Source organism: Oryza glaberrima, chromosome 12, assembly GCF_000147395.1.
Source record: "Oryza glaberrima chromosome 12, OglaRS2, whole genome shotgun sequence".
In the NCBI taxonomy this organism is placed as follows: Eukaryota; Viridiplantae; Streptophyta; class Magnoliopsida; order Poales; family Poaceae; genus Oryza; species Oryza glaberrima.
Window position 1 is genome coordinate 21,557,474 of NC_068337.1, and position 17,417 is coordinate 21,574,890.

Below are 17,417 nucleotides of genomic sequence, written 5' to 3' on the forward strand. Positions count from 1 at the left end.
AACAAAAACTACAATCAATTATATATTACAATGTTTGTACTGTACCATATAAGACTACGAATAAAACTTGAAAACATGACAAAATACACAATAAATTATAACACTAAGAGGCAACGTTTATTCAGGAACCTAGCCTATGTAATAAACCTTCATCCATGGTTGGCAAAAATTTGCTTCACCATCGTTTCTAAACTCTGGCATACGAGCTACTCCCTCCATCCTACCGGATATGATACATCCTAGCACTACGAATTTAGATATACTACCATCCAAATTCGTAATACTAGAATATGTCACATCAGTTTTAGATTAGTATTTTATGGGACGGAAGGAATACAAATTAGCGAGGCAATAAGCGGATTAATTAGCAGACCCATGTCATGACTCTTCTATATCATCATTATTCATATCAGTGCTAACAACCCATATCACTTTGGACAAAGGCTACATTACATGTGTGTGTGCTTTTATTTTGAAATTGCATTTTTCAGATTGTACTTTTGTACTGAGGAATATTTGCTATACATCCAGCCGTGTGCGTTTATTAGATTAGCAAGGGAAATAAGAGCAGGAGCAAGAAATGGGTCCAGTACTGCTGGAAACCTCATAAGTCATAACAAAGGTATGATGTGCATTTAATCCAATGTGGGGTTTCAGAGCATTTGTAAGGTGAGTAGATGATGCCATTGCTTCCAATGTCTCCAATAATACAATCTCTCCAATTATAACCTTAATCACTAGGGAGAAAAACTGTCAAGAGATATTTAGGAGAATACATAATCAATCGCTCACCATCAATATTAATTGATTGTATCCAAGAACATGATCACAAAGGTGAATAATTAATCCAAAAATCTTCTTTTGTCACAGCTAGATTAACAAATACTCCAGTAACAACCAACAGGTTACTAGTTGTAGTACTAGTACTAGAGAATAAAAAATGGAAATAGGTAGGGAGTTGTACTGCAAATTGGGGATTTATTATGTGGGGCTACGTGGATGGGAAAGCACTATTTATGACTTTGTTCTGCCCTCTGTGTGTGTACCTCAAAGTCCTTTTCAACTCTGAGCTCGCAATCTGTTGTTACTTGAGATGGCTCTCCTGTGGACCCACTCTCACTGACAGTGTGGCCCACAGCTCAGAAGCATCCAAGTAGGAGTATATTGTACTACTCCAAGTAATATGTGATGCCTAGAAACACCTGTCTTTTCATTTATTTTCTAGTGCTATATTAATTTGGTGCAAAATGAGGGGTTAACCAAAATATTTTGCGCATTAATGCTGAGCTCTATTCATATAGGCCATGTTTAGTTCCAAAATAATTCTTTAAACTTCTAACTTTTTTATTACATCAAAACTTTTCTGTACACGTAAACTTTCAACTTTTTCATCACATCGTTCCAATTTCAACCAAACTTTTAATTTTGATGTGAACTAAACATAGCCATAGTTTGAGTGTTAACTGGAGTAGTATAAATCAAATATAAAAAAAATGTTATAGAAGTATAATATCAATGCTATATATGTGTAGCATCATAACCTTTTCCGCATCTTTATACTCCATCCATTCGGAATGCTTTGTTATTGGGCACTATTCACATTTAAACATTGACTACCCATGCATGTTTCATTATATATATATACATATAAAAATACATGATGGTGTATAAGTGTATTGCATCCTAAATATAAGCATTAAAAGATGGTTTCATTTTAATTCAACCATTCACTCCCTCTGTCCTAAAATATAAGCATTTTTAGCATAGTGCCAAGTCAACCATGTTTAACTTTGACTATTAATAGAAAAAATTAAAAAGATCAATCATGTAAAATTGATGTTATTAGATTTATCATTAATCAAACTATCATAATATACAACTTTTTTATTTAAAACATTTTATTTTTATAGATATTGTTGGTCAAAGTAATATCTCGAATACTGTGCCGAAGTAAAAAAAATACTTATATTTTAGGACGGAGAGAGTAGAAAAATGTTGGTAGTCAAAGTTGAAACAGCGACGTATATAAATACAGGATGTGTATAAGTGTATTCATCCTAAATATAAGCATTAAAAGACGGTTTCATTTTAATTCAACCATTCACTCCCTCTGTTCTCAAATATAAGCATTTTTAGTATAGTGCCAAGTCAACCATGTTTAACTTTGACTATTAATAGCAAAGAAATTAAAAAGATCAATCATGTAAAATTGATGTTATTATATTTATCATTAATCAAACTATCATAATATGCAACTCTTTTTATTTAATTTTTTTTATTTTTATTGATATTGTTGGTTAAAGTAACATCTTGAATATTGCGCCGAAGTTAAAAATGCTTATATTTTTAGAACGGAGAGAGTAGAAAAATGTTGGTAGTCAAAGTTGAAACATCCACAGACACCAATTACAAGTATTAGGAATAGAGTAGGTATATAAAAACAAGTTTGTTGGTTCGTAACAGTATACTCTAACCCATCATATTAATTGGGGTGTGTGCATCTTAAACCTCAGGTGGAAAATATATGGGGTGTGTGCCCCACTTATCACAAGTAGTCCATTATTCAGCCAACAAATTTGTTTTAATCTAATTTTTAGCTAACAAAAGTTTAATAATAAGCTATAAATCAACTAAAAGATTATGTGAAGTATAGAGATAAAGGAAAATAAAAGATGTTAACTTTCATGCAAGAGCTAGCAATCACATGGTTTAAGATAAATACATTAATTATATATAGATGCGTGAAAGAGATGGGAGAAAAAATTTAAAGACAATCTTATAACTCTTTTATATTATATAAGTTAGCTCTAATATGAACTTATAGTTGATAGTTAACTCTACTATTCAACTTGCTCTAAAACAATGAAAATTATATCCAAGCACGTGCCTACTTCTTTTAATAATGGAATTCAACACAGATTTTGCTTCAAAGAAGCTATATATTCCAATTACTATAACTGTTACAGACAAACAATACTAGTATGTACTAAACAATGTGCATACCGTTCAACTTTCAACCTATTGCAAAAAAAAAAGAAGAAAAACATGTATTTTATCCATGACAGAAAGAAAGCGAAAGTAATTAATCAAATCAGGAAGCTGGTGTATATTAATCACCATTATGCATGTCACAGTACAAGGTATACATGGACCTGCGTGGAATAGTCGCCGGGATTTATGAAGCAGATTACCAGTGTTTGATGGTAGACTTGTACTAGTCTATTACTCCTATCGAATGGAATTGATATATTCAACTCAAATGGATGTCTTTTTAAGAACGAAATGGGTGTTATTTTGTTTGTTTAAGCATGAACATCCTCTGAAAAAAAACATGAACATCGAGCTGATTTGACATCCTCGGCCTAAATAATTAGGATTTAAATTAATTTGGAAAAAAACAAAGTACAACTAATTCATAGAAAAGTAATATTGATTTGTGGATATGCAATATGTATTGAACCGAAAGAATAGGTAAGAAGATAAAAAAACTTGTTTTAAGACAACTTTTAGAGGTTCGAGATAAACTTATTATGAAATGGAGGGAGTAATATTCATAAGAAAGCATACAAAGTGTGCTAGTTATTTATGGTTAATTATATCTCTCTTGATGAAAATTATTTTTCTAAATAAACTTGACTAGAAAACTCCTGTGTGTTCGATGAGTTATAGTGATGGTGTTAGTGTGGTTTCAAGGGCTTGGATGAGTTCTATCGTACTCTTTTACGTTTATACTTATAAACTAAAATTTAATTTTACAGTAAATTTTATGGTTTTCTCATCGTAGTTTATATTACAACATTTGTTTATTAATCGCTAAGGACATGTAAAAATAATTTCATACATATTTTTTCTGATAAACCATTCGGATAAACATAAGCAAAAGAGTAAATTGCACCCATGGTACAACAACTTGGCATGTGTGTGCGATATAGTGCAAGAACTTGAGAATTGGATGTCCGAGTGCAACAACTTTACAAGTGGGTGCGTTCTAGTATAAGAACTTGACAATTTAATATTTTGGTGCATCAACTTGGCTAAGCATATGCTAGCTGAGTTTTTTTCACAATGTAAATATGCCGTTACACAGTATTCCTACGGATATTACCTTATAATATTGAATTTAATCTTTAAGAATTATACTGCACATACAATTTACATCCAGTTACCTTTAAGATTTTTTTTATTTTCTTCACCTTCTTAAATATCAACCGAAATATAATAATTTCTACATCCAGTTTAATTGACTTTAAGTTATTAGTTATTAGGATAAAAAAATAAATACGCTTATACAAATCCACGCTAGTATATTGTCAAAATAAGTATTTAAAAATTGAATTTATATAAAAAAGCTCCAAATAATTAAGTTGTCACGTACTTCTTAATTTATTGTATCAAAAATCGTGACTACCTTACAAGTTGTTGTATTTATACGATCACTTATAATGTTTTTATACTAAATTGCACCTTCATGCTAAGTTATTGTACTAGAACGCTCATTTCTCAATTTATTACACCAAATTACACCCACATACTAAGTTGTTACATCGTGGGTGCAATTTACTCTAAGGAAAATGATTGAGCTTTCCATTGCATGCTCTGAGAAAACGGTACGATGGAAAATTCTTAAACGGTACGTACATTTTCCAAACATGCTGAACATTAAAAAAAAGTCTTTTATGCTTGCATAAATGAACACACTTTCCAAACTCTTAAACTGTATGTTTTTTTTAAAAGATTCTACATCTGAATTTCTTATTACAGCGTTTGTCAGTTATAATGGTTAATTCATTAACTTGTAAATTCAGTTAATCATCATAAATCATTCGTCTATCCATCCTTTCAACCATTTCATCAAACAATTAAGGGTGCGTTCGTTCGTGGGGGATTGGGTGAGAAAGCCCATCGTATTCCGCACGCACGCTTTCCAAACTACTAAACGGTGCATTTTTTGCAAAAATTTTCTATAGGAAAGTTGCTTTAAAAAATCATATTAATCCATTTTTAAAAATTAAAATAATTAATACTTAATTAATCATACGCTAATGGCTCACCTCGTTTTACGTATCTTTCTAATCTTCTTAACCCCCTTCTCCTAAAACTCACTCTTACTCTTAGCTGGGTTTCGAGAGAGAAGGGACAAGCAGCCAGTCCTAGCAAAAACATGAAGTCATGGTCTTCAGAGAGCATAGCATGCAGAGGCTGTCAAGAAGTCGATCATGACGTGACATCACAGCGAGCGATTCAACAATAATATCTCATGCAAATCAAATCAAACAAAAAATCTGTGTCGTTTGCCTCTGCTGACCGGAATTTACTCACACCGAACCTTCCCACCATAAATAAACGCCCGTATACGTGTCTCTCATTCGATTATTCAACCAGCTGTGGTTCAAAATTTTGACCCCCCCTGTATGGCTTTCGAACGGCCAAAATTTGAGCCCTATCAAACTCAAATTGAATATCGCACTGTTCGAATATCAGATTTGCTCGGAAGATGGAGTATATTTTTAGGATTGGATTCACAATCTGAAAATATTAATTATATGGTTGTTAGGGCATGTTTAGATTGTAGCCAAAATAATCCTTACCAAGTTTTAGCAATGCCAAAATTTTGGCCAGTTGGCACAAAAATTTTTTATGTATTGACCAAGTTTGACAACAAACTAAACGTAAATATTTTGTTGGCAACTTTAAAAAAAAAGGTATGGTTAAAAATGGCATCAAAATAAATAGGCCCTAAGATTTTTGTATTTCTATAGCTGCTTCATTCGGGGATTCTGGGAGGATACGGTTTCCTTGCGCCTTTCCCCCTTTGTCTAGGAGTAGCAGCTTCTAGTTTTATCTTTTTTTTTCAATCCCTACTGTCCCTTTCTTGTATGTTTGCAAGGGCCGGTCCGGGCCGTTGTGTTGTCTAAGTAAAACTTTATTTCTTCTAATATATTGGCGTGTATTCCTTTTGCGTGTTCGTGAAAAAAAAGAAAAGATTTTTATTTTTAGTGGTCCAAAAGGGCAAGATTAAGCAATGAAAGTGATAAAAAGAATACTCTTAAGTGCAAAAAGAATTTAAAGTTGCCGGCATGTATGCATGTGTTATTTGAAGTGTGGCTCATAAGTCATAACCATACCAACTTTAAATTTTTGCACTTACGATCAATTGTTTTTTTCATTGTTGTAAGAGTTTTTTTCTTTTACTGATTGTCGTAAGAGTTATAAATGTCGGTAACTAATTACTCCTACATTACTAACCGATTAACAAATCCTAGATCAACAGCAACTGTAGCAAAAGAGAATTGGTCGACTGCAAACTTTAGGCTGTTGATCAATCCATTTCGTAGAATTTGCACATCTTCAAACTTCCCAAATTTTGGATTAGTTCAAACTACAACGATATTAACACTGTATTCTTGCTGGATAATACCACAGGAGAAAGCAGACAAAACAAAGGAATACCGGTATATATATATTTTTGACATTTTGTACTCTAGCTGCCTCACAGCCTTCACAGCTGTCTTAGGGAATGGCAGAATCGTAATAATCTATTTAACGAGGGGCAAATTGGGAGGGCGATGAGCACAAGAAATTCCCTGCGGCCCACCATCCCGAGGCGGATCGGTTCTACCGAGAATCTAGGATCCATCCGGTACACCTCCCCAAAATTACATATTTGCCCCTCGTTTCTGTACTTTTGTGTGTAACATTAGAGCATGTATAAACTATAAGCCAACGATAGACACATGTTTAGAAGATAAAAGAGAAGATAGAAGAACAGTGCATTACAAATTTGTACTATCTCCGTCCCAAAATAATTGTATTTCTAGGATTAAAAATTCGTCCTAAAATAATTACAATTCTAGAGTACTAATTGCCCATCAATCATCTCCTATTCAAATTTCTTCCTATTTTCCTCTCAACCATCCTCCCACTCTCATATAAACACCATTTAATGAGGGGCATCATAGTCTTTCTTCTCAAACCTTAATATATGCTAAACAACGTAGAATTACAATTATTTTGGAGCGAAGGTACTAGCCAGCTGTAGCACAAACTCAGAGATGTAATGTGTGCATGACAGGATTAGGTATTAATAGTGTAGTATATTTTTATAGGTAACCATAGGAGTATATGAAAATTGACTATAGATGATTTGGAGTTCGTAGTTGTCTATACTATTAAACTTGCTCCTACTCGTCAATTCCAATGGCCTCGTACACGTGAAGGAGGATGGCATTTTGTTCAATTTGCCGGCTGTATGATATGAATCGATTTTGAGGATGATAAGGATTTAATATGGATGTATAGTTAGCTGATTTTACATATGAGAAAAAAAAAAGAATGTTCCTACGACATGTTGCATTTTTTTTTTCTAAAAAATGGATAAATTTGAGATTGTGTGTTTAAAACCTTTAGGTTCTCTATTTGCATGCTTTCTCTAAGATAAGAGTGGTAGTGATTTAGTTAAGTGATGGTTGTTGCTTGGGACTTGTGGGTATGCTTCGAGTTTGTCTTGGTCACCATATCTTTCTTTGTGTCGGTGGAATTGTATTATTAGTTGTTACTCTGAATTGTTGGTTTCTATATAGATAAATATATCTATTAAAGAAACCGGCAACACCTGCCTTTTTCTCCGCCAACTTCTTGCATCGGTTTCCCCTTGTTTTGTGTGCGGTGTTGACTCTATAAATGGATCCAAACGTACTAAAATGTCTTGATTATATTTCATCCATATGAAAGTGTGAAGATTTTAATTTTAGCAATTTAACTTAAATATGCGCCTTGTATAGAAAGAAGTAAATATGACAAAGAACATTGAATTTCATAAAGACAATACAAGCATCTAAACTCATGGTTCCAACCACCTCAATCTTTAGAATATGTTATCCATCACAATTTTGTAATTTACCACTAAAAGTAGGTGGTTGGTAACTAATGACTTAACAGAAGAGGTTAAATTATCCAGCGTGGATGGCCTTAAGAAATAAAACATCTCCCCGCAAAAAAAAAAGAAATAAAACATCGGCCAGCTGGGACTAACCGTGTATGCCAATATACTCTAGTGTATTTAAATATATTTACAAAAAAAATAGAAAAAACATCAAATATATACACTAAAGGCTGTATTAATATCTAAAACATTAACTTAAAAAAGAACGAAGGTGCTAAATTCTAATACGGGTTACTACTGTTGTCCCTTGCCAGCAGTATTGTCCGATTTGTTACTCCTCCAGTCAAATAACTGTAATTATTGACCAATACAATTTTAACTTTAACCATAAATATATTTTAAATGGTTGGATCATAACATACCGACTCATGATTATATCTACGATGCAACACCTAATATGGAATATGTTAAAAAGTACTTATGTATTTCTTTAAAAACTGAAACCATCAAACAGTCCCATCGTTTCGCTTATCCTTATACCTACTCATACTGTTTATTAAGAAGGAAAATATTTATATATACAATTTTTATATACGTGTCTTTAATAATAAAAAATGCTGTAAAATAAACTAATATAAAAAATCCACAAAATCAACTTTAAAGTTAAGTTTATAAAATATAAAATAGTATCACAGTGACAGGAAGAGGTAAAATACTCAAAGATTCTCAATGTGACCATTCGATGGGATTAGTTAATTATGGTGTTAATTGGGTCGATGTGGATGGATTGAGGCGAGATGGTGGTTGGCGTTTGCGTTTGCGTGGGTCACGTGACGGATGGATGTCTCGATTTGTTTATATAGTTTGCATCTCACTTCACTCGCTAACGATGAGCTCAACTGATCGACGACCAAGCAAAGGAAAAGGACGGTCTCTAAGATCTGCTTCTCTGCCGTTTCTTCCTTTCTGATACCGACCACGGCCCCCCAGATCAGCATGGATCTTCTGTGCCCATTCGCTCCCGCGTGCCCGGTTTGAACCGGAAATGCGAGGCGAAAGGGGAAATGTGTATTCATCGGTTTTTCATTTTCATTTTTTTTAGGGACTAGGAGCATTCGAGCGGTTTACAATGATATGAATTTTGTGTCTATCTAGATTTGGTTGATGCTAGGGGTAGAGGCGAGATTTCATCGAGAGTAGGGATGAACCATGCTGTTTTAAAATTTTCACTGAAACTGTATCTAAAATTTGGTATTTTCGCATTGAAATTATTTGTCACGAGTGGGGGCTTAAGCCCAAGTTACCCCACACATGATTTTCGTCCCTGGTTGATGCTTCGTCATGCTAGAACAGAGAAGATATGCCGACCTTGGTTATTCAACCGTGTATGATAGCTCAGCGAGATTAGTGTGATGCATCACATTCGGATGATATATGTAGGTTTTTGAATTATAGGCTAAAGGCTAATATTAATGTGTAAGAGTCTTTTTATTGCCGTTAATTGGGTCCATTGGAATTTTCTATTTGGTTATGTATCTATAAATAATGAATTTTTGGAAAGATTAATATCTATAATATAATATTAAGGAGCTGCAACTTTTTTTTTGCTTGTCTATTTATGTCATATAAATATAATCTTACGCTTTACGCCTAAAAAGTATACAGTTAAATATATGTTTGCTAAATTTTAATCAAATTCAAAGATAAGTTGCTTTAGACTTGATAGTCTGAAGACTCTGAACAAGAGGAGTGAAATATCCTCACAGAAGAAAATAGTAAAGTGGGGTAAAAAAAAATAGTACAATCTCTACCAACTTCACAAGTAATCACCATTGAGTCTCAACTAATGCAGCACAAGGGGGTTACACAAGGCTTACGTTCATAAGATCCCCCAGATTGGATTCCTTGGCCTGAACAAATCTCGAAGCTTTAAAGGCAGAAGCTGGTGGGGTAATAAAGTCCAACAGTAAATAAATCAACGGTTCAAAAACATGGGGCAGACATCCCAAACTTTGCATGAAAAACAATTCACAATCAACTGTTTAAACAAACCATCTGAGTCATTTTTTCAGATAAACACAATTGTTCTGCTTCTTGCCTTGCAGATGCAGCTGATGCACTTGTCACCAAAAAAAAATTCTCATATCCTTTTCTGAGTAAAGAAAATGTTCTTCTCTTTTCTTCAAACTGACTAGACATCTGAAATATTCTTGTCTATAATAGTATATGAGTCCAGTATACCTTTTCAAGATTGTTTTTGATATCTTCTCTGTAAAGGAGAATATATAATGTTCCATAGAAGATATCTTTCTTTAGGGCCAATGGAACTGCCTCCTTAGGTATCTGATATACTGTTAATCCTTTGGTTTAGAATAATATCTCTGTTTATTTTCCAGGTGCAGAGTCAGCTTAGGGTCATGGACTCGTGGTATATTTTAAAAGCTTATTTGGATCTTGATTGTTGTGTAAACTTACTAGGATCATGTTTAGACTGTTTCTGTTACTTTGAAGAAATATTAACCGGCCAGCACATTTTATTTGAGATCCTTGGAACATATTTTTAAGCCGCACATTTCGTTTTCTTTTCTTGATAGCATCGAAGTGACTTTTCTTTTTAAGAAAATGGCGAATCTTGGAACAGTCTGAACTTGGTTAACTGATTATTGGAGCTCCAAACATTCCACTCGATAACCTAAAATATTCAGGTTAGGTACATCTCCAGAGTCACAGATGCCAATGTTTTTTTTTCCCCTTTAGAACCAAATGATAATGATTGACCCAGCTTTCAAAAGTTGAGAAATACTATTGTGTTGAATACTTAGCATCACAGCAACATAAAATGTGATTCTTTACAATATACAAAAATTTGAATAGATGGTCTACATGTATTTATGTGAAATACCACAAATATGTTCTCAATGCATGAAGATATCTGCATTGAAATTTGATAGAACAATATATACTTCTTCATTCATACGTTCGTTTAGAAAAGGATGATACATGTAAAATATGAAGTCAAGAACTGTAAAACCTCCAAAATATACTATTCTTATGCGCTAACATTGTACTGTTGCAGTGGAAAGAGAAAAATGCTGCTCTGTTGAATCTTGAGTTCCTGTCTTCTGCTTTTTCAGAAGGCCCTAACCATAAACCTTTGTTTCGGTTTTGTCTAACCAGATGAAGTGAAGGCCCTAACCATGAACTATCCGACCATTGTCAGTGTTTTGTCAGTCACCCCCATCATCATCTGTCGTCATGGTAACAGTCATTAACAGAGCAAACCTGATGGCAGATGCGCAGAAGCTGATGAATGCCTCATGCTTTCAACACATCCAAGGCTGTTCACTCAATCAAAGAAGCTTCTGTACCATGTCCTACCACCTTCTTGATTGCAGGCAGTACAAGGAATGGTGCTTCCTTTCTTCAGATCACATGATCTGCAAGGTTAATGACCAGGCAGAGGTTCCCAAATTTGCAATAGCCTATAAGCATGCATTGCCCTAATAAACGACTCACTGCACAAGCAGCTCATGGCCTGCTGGAACACAGCCAACATGCTTAACATGCGAGCTCAATCTGTCAACCATCTCAGATATCTGGTCTGAATCTTGGTGCTTTCTATCCCCCACGGTGAACTCATGGAACGTCTCATTGAGTTCGACCCAGCTTGATCCTGCTGTTTTCTGCGACCCAGTTCCTTTCATCTGCATCCTTGCCTTTGCCATGTCACTCCACTGCCCAGCCTCAGCATAGATGTTCGAGAGGACAGCATAGTTCCCTGCATTCGACGGCTGCAGCTTGCTCAACTCGTTCACTGCTATTTCTGCATACTCCACATTCTTATGCAGTCGGCATGCACTGAGAAGGGATCCCCATATAACCTCATTAGGCTCCCAAGGCATGCTTTTGATGAGGTCGACAGCTTCCTTGATGAGCCCTCCACGGCCAAGAAGGTCGATCATACAACCGTAATGCTCTATCTGAGGCATGATGCCATAATCCCTCTCCATGTTGGAGAAATACCGGCGGCCCTCATCCACAAACCCCATGTGTGTGCATGCACTAAGAACATTGATCATTGTCACAGCATCAGGGTTAAATCCCTGTTGCTTCATTTGAGCAAAGAGCTCCAGTGCCTTGTCTCCATGCCCATGCATTGCAAAACCTCCAATGATGCTGTTCCATGACACCGAATCCTTCTGAACAGTCTCAGTGTCAAAGACATAATCCGCTCGGTTCACACACCCACATTTGCAAAACATGTCAATCAGTGCATTGCACACATGGGTTGATCTCCCTAGATTCCTCTTTCGCACGTATCGGTGAATCCTCTTTCCAAGTGAAAGAGAGCCTGACTCTGCACACGCAGCCAGGATACTCACAACCGCGGCAACATCAAGTTCCACGGAAGCCTCCTTCATCTGAGCAAACAACTTACCTGCCTCATCAACAAGCCCTTTCTGTGCACATGCCGAGACCATTATAGTCCATGTCACCAAGTTCTTGCTAGGCATCTTGTCAAAGATCACCCGAGCCATCTCCAGGTCACCCTTCTTGCAGTAACCAGAAACCATCGTCGACCACGACACGACATTCCTCTCCGGCATGCGCTGAAACAGCTCGAACGCCGCCTCCACCTCACCTGCCTTTGTGTAGCCATCCAGGATCGTGTTCCAGCTCACCGTGTCCTTCTCTGGCATCTCGTCAAACAACTTCCTCGCGCCAGCCAGCTCCCCCTCCCGCACCATCGCCGCCATAGCCGTGTTCCAGGACACGACATCCCGCTCCGGCATTTCGTCGAACACCTTCCGGGCGTCCGAGAACCCGCCGTTCTTGGAGTAGGCGTCGATAAGCGCGTTCCCGACGAAGGTGTCCTCGACGGACCCGAGCTTGACGACGTGCGAGTGCACCGCGCGGACCGGGGCGACGCCCGCGGCGGAGAGCGCCTTGATGAGGAAGGAGTAGGTGAAGCTGTCCCTGCGCGGCATGGCGGAGAACGCGGCGAGCGCGTCGCGCGGCGCGCCCCCCAGCGCGTAGGCGCGGAGCATGGTGTTGGCGAGGAAGGCGTCGGCGTGCGGGTCCCGGATCGCGTCGAAGACGCGGCGGGAGGACGGGAGGAGGCGGAGGAGCGCGTAGGCGGACACCAGCCTCGCCGCGGCGCGCGGGTTGAGGTGGAGGCCCTGCTTGAGCACCTGCGCGTGGAGCTCCCGCACGTGGGCGGCCCGCGGGAGGCCGCGCGGCAGCGACGCCAGGTGCTGCTCCACCAGCCGCCTCTGCGACGGCGCCCCCCACGTCGGCGGCGGCCGGACCGCCGATGCCGACGACGACGCGGCCGTGGACATGGACACGGACCACTTCACGAATCCTCTTCGGCGGCAGCGGCGGCGGCGGCGGCGGCGGTCGCCGGAGAGGAGGCGTGGCGAGAGAGGCGTGGCCGGTGAGGAAGGGGAAGCTGGAGAAGGGGCTAAGGTTGTTGTCTCCGGGTGGCTGACAGGTGGGCCCGGGCAAAACCTCTTCCAGGTGGACTAGGATTAGACATGTAGTGAGGCGTTTGGTTTGGTTGGGCCTGACTATATGTGGGCTGGCCCTATGCAACGATGCATTTAGCCTCGGAAAAAGTCCACTTAGACTCCCTTAATTGTTCACCGAATCTAATTCGTCACCCTTTACTGTAAAACCGGATAGGACGACTCCCTAAATTATTGAAACCAGTGTAATTTGACTCCTCCAACGGTTTTGGAGGGTGGTTTTGCTCACGTGGCGCTGACGTGGTGAGCGGGAAGAAGCAGCCGCCGCAGGGGCTGGACCACCGGGTGATGGTGGCGCTGGTCAAGATGGTCGCCGCCAACTTGTTCCTGCCTCCGGGCAATGCCGCCGTCCGACGTGCTCGACGACGAGGTCCCCGTGATGGTGCTGCTCCCGTCGATCGTGGCCGCACCTCCACCTCGTCTACGACGTGCTCACTGCCGCGGTTGCCGCCGCGGACACCAGGACGCTCCGCAACCACGTCGACCGGAGCTTCCTCGCCGGCCTCGTGGCGCTCTTCGCCTCCGAGGACCCGCGCGACCGCGACCGCCTCAAGACTGTCTACCACCAGCTCTACTCCAAGCTCACCGTCGAGCGCGCGTTTATGCAACGCACCATGGCCGTCACGCTGCTCCGGTTCGTCTACGGCACGTCCCCGGCGGAGCCCGAGCGCCACTGCGGAGTCGGTGAGCTGCTCGAGATCTGCGGCAACATCATCAATGGCTTCGTCGTGCCGCTCAAGGAGGAGCACCGGGCGTTCATGGCGCGCGTGCTGCTGCCGCTGCACCGGACGCGGTGGGTGCACACATGCCACCGCCAGCTCTCCTACTGCGGCAGCATCCGTCGTCCGGGACATCTTCCTCCGCCACTGGTCGGCGACCAACTGCCAGAAGGAGGTGCTGCTCATCGACGAGCTCGAGGAGATCGTCGAGATCCTCGACCAGCACCACTTCGACAAGCTCGTCGTCCCTGTCTGCTCCCGGATTGCCCGCTGCGTCAGCAGCTGCAGCTCACAGGTTTGTGTGCTTCTTCCTCCATTTTCACAATCGATTTCATTTCAGTAAAAAAAAATCGATTTCATCTACATTTCCACATTCAATTAAGTAGCACATGCATAATTACTGCTTGCTTCCAACATCCGGGTTCGCGCTGGATCCGAGCGCCGGCCGGGCCTAGAGGGGGAGCGGCGGTGGGACTGCTTGGAGACGGGGCAGGCGGTGGCGCGGTCGTCACCGCTCCAGCCCTCGCCCGCACGCTGCCGTCACCACTCCAGCCCCCGGCCGCCGCCACCATCAATGCTTCCGAAGGGGGGAAGAGAAAAGGGGGAGAGAGAAGAGAGAGAAGGGAGAGAGAGAGGGGGAGGAGGAAGAAGGGAAGGAAAAAGGATGACACGTGGTCCATATGTAGGTGGGTCCCATGATATATTTTGTGTTTGAATGGCATATGGGCCCCACATATATTTTTTTAATTCTAAATGCCACATAAGTGCCACGTGTAATGAAAACCGGGTTAGCACTGCCACATCAGCGTCACGTAAGCAAAACCGCTCTCCAAAACCGCTGGAGGAGTCAAATTGCACTGGCTTCAATAATTCGGGGAGTCATCCTACCCGGTTTTACAATTAAGGGTCACGAATTAGATTCGGTGAACAATTAAGGGAGTCTAAGTGGACTTTTTCCTTTAACCTCCGTCCCTCGCGCCACTCCCCAGTTCGCTCCCCGACCGTATCCCGCCGCTGCCGTGGGAGGAGGCGAATGGAAGCGGCACCGGCCCAAGGAGGAGCGGCGGCTTGGCCGTCCGCGTCGGGGCGCCGAAGTTAAGGCTGCGGCAGCCAGCGCCGCTTCCCATCTCACTCCCCGACCACATCCCGCCGTCGCCGTAGGAGGAAGCGGAAGCGGTGCCGACCCAAGGAGGAGCGGCAGCTACGCCGTTAGCGTTGGAGTGTAGAAGCTAAGGCTGCGGCGGCCAGTTCCGTCCTACACCGACATCGCGCTGCTCCCCCCTCTCCCGACCGCATTCCGCCGTCGCCGTGGGAGGAAGCGGATGGAAGTGGCATGAGGCGGAGAAGGCCGACGGCGATGGCTTTGTCAATTGGGCAAACGGGTCCTTCCCCGGGCTGCCGAACGTCGTCCCCACCGCCGGATGCCGACGCCGCCGACTGCCGCCCCTAGTTCCGCTGCGCCCCGATGCCGCCAGCCGCCGCCGCCGCCAACGAGAAGAAAGAGAGAATATAGGAGGGAGTCATTGACAGGTGGGTCCCACTTTATTTTTAAAATTTATTTGATGACTGGAATGCCACGTAGGTACCACGTCAGTGAAACCGCCCTTCAAAACCGCTGAGTGAGTCAAATTGCACTGGTTTTAAGAGTTTGAGGGTCGAGATATCTGGTTTTGTGGTTTAGGATCACGAATTAGATTTCGATCACTTTTGAGGATCACGAAGTGAACTTATTCCTTCTTGATGGGTCTGACGGTTTGGGCCCGTTTGGTTATGGGCCTAGTTGAGCGATCATTTTGAGTTGGGCTTAGCATGGGCCGTCATTGTACTTGGGCTGCCAGAGCAAAAGCTATCATAAACATTTTTGTCATTTAGCAATTTTAGTACTCCTTTTTCTTTTTTGAAACGGCAAGATAAATGTCATGAATGCGAGAAGATTAAAACGGCTAATGCCAGCTGCATGCCGGATTTCAAAGCCAGAAAAAAATTTGAACGAATACATGCTTTGGATTCCATCAATGTGTTTGTACACATGACCTTTTTTTTTTTTATCAAATGAAAAGTTCAAAACAAATATGAAAAGTAGACGGAAGAAAACAAAAAGGAAAAAAAGAAAGGAAGAGATGCTCTGCTGCTCTGGTGGGACCCACCTCAGGGGAGGGGATCAGCTTGACTCACCCTGACACGTCCTGACTCGCCAACCGCCTCTGCCTCCAAGTGTGTGCTAATCCTAATCTCTCTCTCGTCATTAGCAGCGCTAATTAACCCAAAGTACATAAGATTAGCAGTAATCCGTAATTAGTGGAGTAATTAATCACCAAGCAATGGCGCTGGCTTGGCTTGGCTTGGCCCGCGCGCGAAGAAGAAGATTCGTTCAACGATCGGACGGCCATCCGGAAAGCAAGGAGAAAAATGGAGGGACAGGATCGCTGCTTAATTAGCTGGCAATTGCTTTCTTCGCCGCTACGTATCATGCATGGACAATGCATGTGCTTGTGCTTCCCCTTGGTTTAATTCTCGCTTCGCTTTTTTACCCCTCCCTTTGGTTTACTCACAAACTTTTTTTCAAAAAAGAAAAATCTTGATGGTTAGGAGTATTTAAGATACTTGGTGATTTTTTTCATACATGGTATAATACTATAATTTGGATATGGAGAACTCATACACACTACGCTTTGTGCCAAATACAATAAAAATGAGACGATCTAGATATAGTACGTAAATAGAAGAGATAGAGATGTCAAGTTATGATGTTTGTATATAGAGGAGGAAAGTATATGATATATTTATCCTACACATTGTTTCCTTCTCGCTTTACACGTTAGTATTTTGGTTCGCTCGCACCTTTTTCTATCTTAATTATTACTTATCCACACATTGTCGACGTGGTTATGTATGTATACCGTTTATTAGAAAAGCATACCGACAATGTAGCGTTCTCGATATATTTTCCAGCATTGTTTCTTTCCGCCTTTTTACGTAAGGTATTTTCGAAAACAAATTATACACAATCAACAACATATGTGTCGTTTATCGCGATGGTAATGGATACGTTTAATCCTTTTTTAATTGCTTCCAAGTACCAATATAATCACACTCTTCACGACCCTCCCACATTTCTTACTCATCCTTACACCATCTCAGCCACCCAACGCACGATCCGACGGTCCACAATCCATCAACAGCACAAGGTGCGGTTCTACCACAGCCGCAGAGGCATACAAAGCTCATCACGGCCGTCCAGATCCGATCGGACGGTGGGGGATCGCTCCAACCCCAACCATTTCTCTC

The 17,417-nt window shown here is 40.9% G+C and overlaps 1 protein-coding gene and 1 pseudogene across 1 annotated transcript; one reads left to right on the forward strand and one right to left on the reverse strand.

Annotated features, from left to right (window-relative positions):
• Positions 1 to 10,698: 10,698 nt before the first annotated feature.
• Positions 10,699 to 13,339, reverse strand: LOC127756528 (pentatricopeptide repeat-containing protein At3g29230). Its single transcript, XM_052281872.1, has one exon. The coding sequence runs from the start codon at positions 13,222 to 13,224 to the stop codon at positions 11,395 to 11,397; it is 1,830 nt and encodes a 609-aa protein (XP_052137832.1). The 5' UTR covers positions 13,225 to 13,339; the 3' UTR covers positions 10,699 to 11,394.
• Positions 13,223 to 14,472, forward strand: LOC127756398 (serine/threonine protein phosphatase 2A 57 kDa regulatory subunit B' alpha isoform-like; annotated as a pseudogene).
• The last annotated feature ends 2,945 nt before the right edge of the window (positions 14,473 to 17,417 follow it).

Coding starts and splice junctions, on each gene's coding strand:
- LOC127756528 (XM_052281872.1), bottom strand. CDS start 13,224: ATGTCCACGGCCGCGTCGTCGTCGGCATCGGCGGTCCGGCCGCCGCCG.